Source organism: Nicotiana tomentosiformis, chromosome 6 (assembly GCF_000390325.3).
Source record: "Nicotiana tomentosiformis chromosome 6, ASM39032v3, whole genome shotgun sequence".
Lineage (NCBI taxonomy): Eukaryota > Viridiplantae > Streptophyta > Magnoliopsida > Solanales > Solanaceae > Nicotiana > Nicotiana tomentosiformis.
Window position 1 is genome coordinate 64,673,786 of NC_090817.1, and position 5,914 is coordinate 64,679,699.

At 32.6% G+C, this 5,914-nt stretch overlaps 1 protein-coding gene across 1 annotated transcript; it reads left to right on the forward strand.

Moving 5' to 3' along the window:
- Window positions 1-2,822: 2,822 nt before the first annotated feature.
- On the forward strand, window positions 2,823-3,701 carry LOC104117624 (late embryogenesis abundant protein At5g17165). The gene is made up of 2 exons (XM_009628698.2): window positions 2,823-3,016; window positions 3,223-3,701. The coding sequence occupies exons 1-2, from the start codon at window positions 2,913-2,915 to the stop codon at window positions 3,470-3,472; spliced, it is 354 nt and encodes a 117-aa protein (XP_009626993.1). The 5' UTR covers window positions 2,823-2,912; the 3' UTR covers window positions 3,473-3,701.
- Window positions 3,702-5,914: the final 2,213 nt, after the last annotated feature.

Below are 5,914 nucleotides of genomic sequence, written 5' to 3' on the forward strand. Positions count from 1 at the left end.
TGTTTATACTTCACTGGAGAGCTTGATGTTCGCCAATATCATTTTTCATACAAGAAATTTTCTCTCTTTTTCTCTTCGATTTGGGTGTCTGGATTTTCTTTCCACCTCAGTAGAAATCCATCAGTAGGTTCAAATTACTTGGACCATATAGTGTTTTATGTTCGATTTAATGGACATTGCTCTTTAGATGATAAAATAAATAAATTGATAAAACAAGTAAAACATAAAGGGAAATTATGCAGTTGCTATATATTTATTTGACTGATTGCTTACAAAATCTAGTTGACAAAAAGTACTATTATATGACATTAGAAAAAGTTTTTGGTGAGATTGATGTGAAGGAAATGGCCAAATTAGAGGTGTTAAAGTGGAGTGGTATGGGGAGGTAGTTCTGATTTTTCAGAGATAGAGTTTATGGGTTTAAGGGAGGTTATGGCTGTGAATATCTTCCATGGCGGCGGGCGGCAAAAATAATGACGAAGGAAGGTGGAGAAGATGAAATGAAAAAAAAGAGTGGAAAAAGAAAAGAAAAAGTGGAAAAAAAATGAAATAGTGCAGTATTTGATACATCACGGGTGGTAACACAGCCCACAACAAGACTGGTTCAATATTTTGAAGAAGGTATTAAAATTAGTTTAGATAAGAATAGTGGGGTGTTAGGACACCCGTAAAGTTTAGATGTATAAATAATATTCCCGAATAAATTTAACTGGGTCTTTATACATTTTCTCAATCTATTATGGGTTGCAAGTTGTCACTTAAAAGTATTATTATAAGTGATCACCACATGTTCTGTTGTTATACGTGATTAACACACGGTTGATAGAATAATAACTTTTCATATGTTCTTTGTCTTTTGTAAATTCGAATTATTATTATATGAATAAAAGTTGTAACTTACTAGCATTTTTCATTCCGAAACGTATATTCCATCTTCGAAGATGCTCTGTCCAACAATTCAAATTTTTACTACTCAAAACTAGTTTACTAGATGAAACAGGTTTCAGCCCGCCAACAATTACTTTTCGGCTGGTACGATATTCAGAGGCGGATCTAGAATTTTTAGTATATGGATGCGCTATTAAAAAAGGAGAAAAAATATTTTAAGTAAGAATTGATTCATATTCCTCTTGGTAAATAACTCAACTTTCAACCAAGTGCATCATTGAGCTTTCTTGAAGTATGGGTGTCAATATTATATGTAGCAATTTCAGAAAATATATACTCCCTCCGTTCACTTTTAGTTGTCAAGTATTCTAAAAATAAATCTTGTCACTTTTCGCATATCAAGATAAAAATAATTTATTTTTTCTGTTTTGCTCTTCGCATTAATTACTCATTCCAAATCATTTTTCAAATCTATTAAGGCTATACACCAATTAATATAGATATCATGATAAATTATACATTTTATTTATTATTTCTTAAGGGATGTGCAAAGTCAAAAGTGAATAAGTAAAAGTAAACGGAAAGAGTACATAAAATATCTAATTTTAAGGAAAAATTATGGATTTACGTGCCCCATAATCTCCCTTATAAATCTGCCTCCGACGATATTATAGCAATTCAAGTTGAATAGCTAGGTGCATTAATATTTGATAATACTAAAAAGTCCAAAACATTTTCAAACTTGGTTACCTCGGCACCGGCTCCTAAACAAGACTTCAGATATATTTTACTTATTTTTTAGAGCTTAACAGGGTAGACTGAAATGTAAGTCGGTTGGAAATTCAATTAGTAATTTCTGTCTTTTTTAACCCTTCTCATTTTTTCCTCTATTGCAAACAGGGACGAACTCAGGTAGGATAAAGAGGATTCAAATGAATCTACTCCGCTGAAATTTTTTGATATTTTATATAGATTAAATTCCGTAAATTGAAAAATAAGCCTTTGTTGAATCCGCTTGACCAAAGATGTTCCTGTGTAAAGTTCTTTGTTAAGTGTTTTAAACTTCTTGCCAACTTTCTTTGAAAAAATAAAATATAGAGGAATGTCGACCACAAGTTTTTTAAATTGTTCATTTTGTAGTAGCATTATCAGTTTAAGATCCGAAAAAGAGCCTCAAAACAAATTTCACTTGCCGCATTGCCGATACCATTCTTATTGTCGGTTAACATTATTTTTTTTTTGAACTTGTTGCGTAAAATTCTAAGTTCGCCACTGCTTGCAAAAACACGTGAAAGCCATTGGTGAAGTAATAATTCTGTTAACCTAATAAACATGTATATTCACTTAATTTGACTCTAATCCGGTGGCTTTCTCAAGAGTTCTAATTGGGACTAATTGTTATAGCGCAGATAAAAGTAACAAGTGCGATATTAACTTGAAAGAATCGTTAAGTGTAGATCTCTTAATTTGTTTTAAATTTTCTTTCATTCTAATTTATGCAAAAGAAGGTAATTAAGACAAAACTGCATCTTAAATTGAAAATCGTGACAAGTTTTACAGCAACCTGCACCGGCACTCGGCATGCCAAAGAAGAGACGAGAGAGTAAAACATAATTAAAATATAAAAGTGTCACTATTCTCATGATTTAATGATTTAGTCGGTTCAATACACTTTAAGTTGCTCATTATTAACTCAATCAGTCAATTTAATACTAATACCTGCTTTGTGATTTTTCCTCTTCTTTTTTTTTTTTTTTTTTGGGTATACCTCATCTTGACCAAATATAAAATAACAGAAGGACGAGTACAACTTTTGACGGAACTGGTACTTGATCCAACTGGGTAGTTGCGGACCCAGGGAAATACTATCGGAAAGTCCAGTCTGGAGTCTGGATTTTTTCACTATAAATAGTGAAGCTGAGGCAAAGAGTCTCATCATCACATTAATCTTCTTAATTCTTTCTTATTTCCTCATTGTGTAAGACGGATTCCATCCTTTCTTTGAAAGAGAACGTTATTATTATATGGCCACCACTTTACAGAAGAGGGGACTCTTGAGCTTGGGGAAGCGATTTCTGAACCAATTCAGCTACGCAAGTGCTCGAAATTCACCTACCCTCTCTGGCAGGTCAGTTTTTATATGTCTATACAACTTTTGTAGCATAATCTCTTTTGCTTTTTTCTGCCCCTGTTCTTGGAATTTTGTTTGTTGCTAATTCCCCCCCTCTTTTGGTTTATTTCAATATGACGTGACGGCTAGTAGCAGGATGTTGAGTAAAACTTGTGTCGGAAAGCTTATATATTGTCCCTTCAATCTTGGATTGTGTTGTGCAGGAGGGCAGTGCACGCATCAGTGTACGACAAGAATCCAGAGGAATACGTGCGACCTTATTTTGTGGTGTCAGATGAAGGGACCAAAGACAAGTACTGGGCTCCTCATCCTCAAACAGGAGTGTTTGGGCCAGCAACTGATCACAGTGGTTTCCAAACGTTGCCTCCTGCGATTGCTAGTGTAGATTCTGTATTGGAACAGAAGGCCTTCTTCCGCCCTCTTGAGGATCTTGAGAAGCTACCCTACCTTTAACTTTCATAATCACACTGTGTTAATTCTCCCCACTTTACACAGCTAAATGGGGCTGAGGGTAGCAGCAAGTTTTAAGAAATTACATACTATATATTTGCTTTATTTATATTCTTTGAGTCTGTAACATATGAGTATTTGCAAGTGTAGTCTTAGACGACTGCCTCTGCACTGCTTTCAAATGTTTATGATTATGAGAGCTATTGTTATATGAGTTTTTTACTTCTGTCAAGTCCTGTCCCTTTGTGTACTTGCAGGAGGAAAGCTATAACATCCTCGTTAAATTACAGTACGTTAGAAATTTCTCTTTCAACATTCACTTAGTAAAACTGAAAATCTATTGAATTGTGTAAAATATTTAACGCAAACTTTATCCAATTACAATAAAGCCACAACTCTTTTCTGTCACGTTAATCTAATTGAACTACGGGTGAATTTTTCCAAATGAGCGAAGAAGGTCCATATTAGCAGGGCAGGCATGTTTGACTAACCATATTTTAAACAAAAGCCAATTTAACAACATTTAGAAAATATACAGTATAAATATTTAATTTAAAATTAAAGAGTGCTAAGTTTTCCATGAAATTTAAGTTTCAATTGATATGTCGTAAAATAAGGAAAATACAATTTTGATTGAATTGTTTTTCTAAATACTCAGTTGTCTTATAACCAATAAATATAAAAATATTACACATCAATTGAAGAAATCAATTTAATTTCTTTAAGGACATATGTTACTTTCAATTTTTAACAGTAATGCAACTATTATTTTTAACAGTATGCTTAAATATGTTATCTTCAGTATTTTGATATTTACAACTATGACTAAAATACTACTGTCATGTCTCACCCTAATAATCATTGGGGTGATCATTGGCGCATAGCAGGTATACTCGAGCAGCAGCCAGTTAGAGTCCGGAACCAAAGTATGGTTCATTTGGACTCAAAGACACAAATAGTTTAAAAAAAAAACTGGACATCGTTTTATATATAGCGCGGTTAATCGACAGTTTTGCCCATTAAGGTACAGCGCGGTGAATAACTGCGCTATATTTGAACTATAAAGGTATAGCGCGCATATATAAGGCGTTGTCTTATATATGCGCGCTATACCTATATAAAAACCGTGCCTTCTCCTTCCCCAACCAGACGCGAACCAGCAGCCCTCCCCCCCCCCCCCCAATATTTTTAACGCCAAAAACCTCCATTGGAGCCCACCGGTCCTACAAATAATGTAGATTCTCGGTATTGTAACAAGCTAACATCGGATCTAAGGCATTATCGCATAGTGGATTGCTCGTTTCGGCCCCCAAATCATCAAATCTTCACCTTTCAAAAATTTAAAATCAAGGTATTCCGACTTATTTTTTGTTAAACTTATGTATTATAAATGTCTATTAGATGTTTTTTACTGTGATATATGTTCTTTCGTGATTGTTTTACAATTTAATTAATTTTTTATTTTTTATCCGGATTAGATTATTATTGTGCTAAAAACATTAGTAAAATAGAGAAATTATTATTTTATGAATAATTAATGTTATTAGTTGTTATAAAAAAATATTTATTAGTTATTTTTTACTGTGGTATATGTATTGTCGTGATTGTTTTGTGATTAAATTAATTTGTTATTTTTTATCCGAATTAGATTATTTATGTGCTAAAAGATTAGTAAAATAGATAAATTATTATTTTATGAATAATTAATGTTATTTAGTTCCCTTTAGTGTTATGATGTGCCCGTAATTTTAATGTATTGCCCGTAATTGTGATGTAATGCCCTTTAGCGTAGTACAATGTAGTGTCATTTAACGTAGTATCTTTGTAGTTATTGATGATAGTTCAAACATAAAGTATCTCGAATACTGGTCAACAAATGTAAGAAAATAACATAAAAAACAACAAAATTTGTCAAACTAATTATTTGTATATGAATACTTATTAATTAAATCATGTATTCATATAAAAATTAATTATTTAATTCTATTATACCCAAAAATAGGTGAATAAGAAAGAAACATATAAAATAATAAACTAACATATAATAATAAACTAACATATAAAATTATAATATAGAAAACGCATCAACCTAAGTAACAATATAGTAAACATATCAATTAAATATTAATATAAAAGATATTTTAATATATTTAAAGATGTTAAAGCAATTAAAAAGAAAAACACTTTAATTAATATTGTTAAATTTACAGATATCGTCATGGAGGTTCCCCTGTGCATCCCGGACCTGCATCTCTAGAGCTACTGTTGCTACATGCCAACTATACATATGGGATGGGCAGTGTTTGTCCCAGACATTCCGCCTTAGACGTATAGACGATATGTGGGAGTTCATTAGGGCCCACTCACTCTATCCCCGTATAGTTAGATACCTTCAGGATACGGGTTTCTACATGATCATAGAGATCGGCCGGTTGCAGTTTGACT

Coding starts and splice junctions, on each gene's coding strand:
- LOC104117624 (XM_009628698.2), top strand. CDS start 2,913: ATGGCCACCACTTTACAGAAGAGGGGACTCTTGAGCTTGGGGAAGCGA. Junction 3,017..3,222: donor TCACCTACCCTCTCTGGCAG/GTCAGTTTTTAT, acceptor TGTGTTGTGCAG/GAGGGCAGTGCACGCATCAG.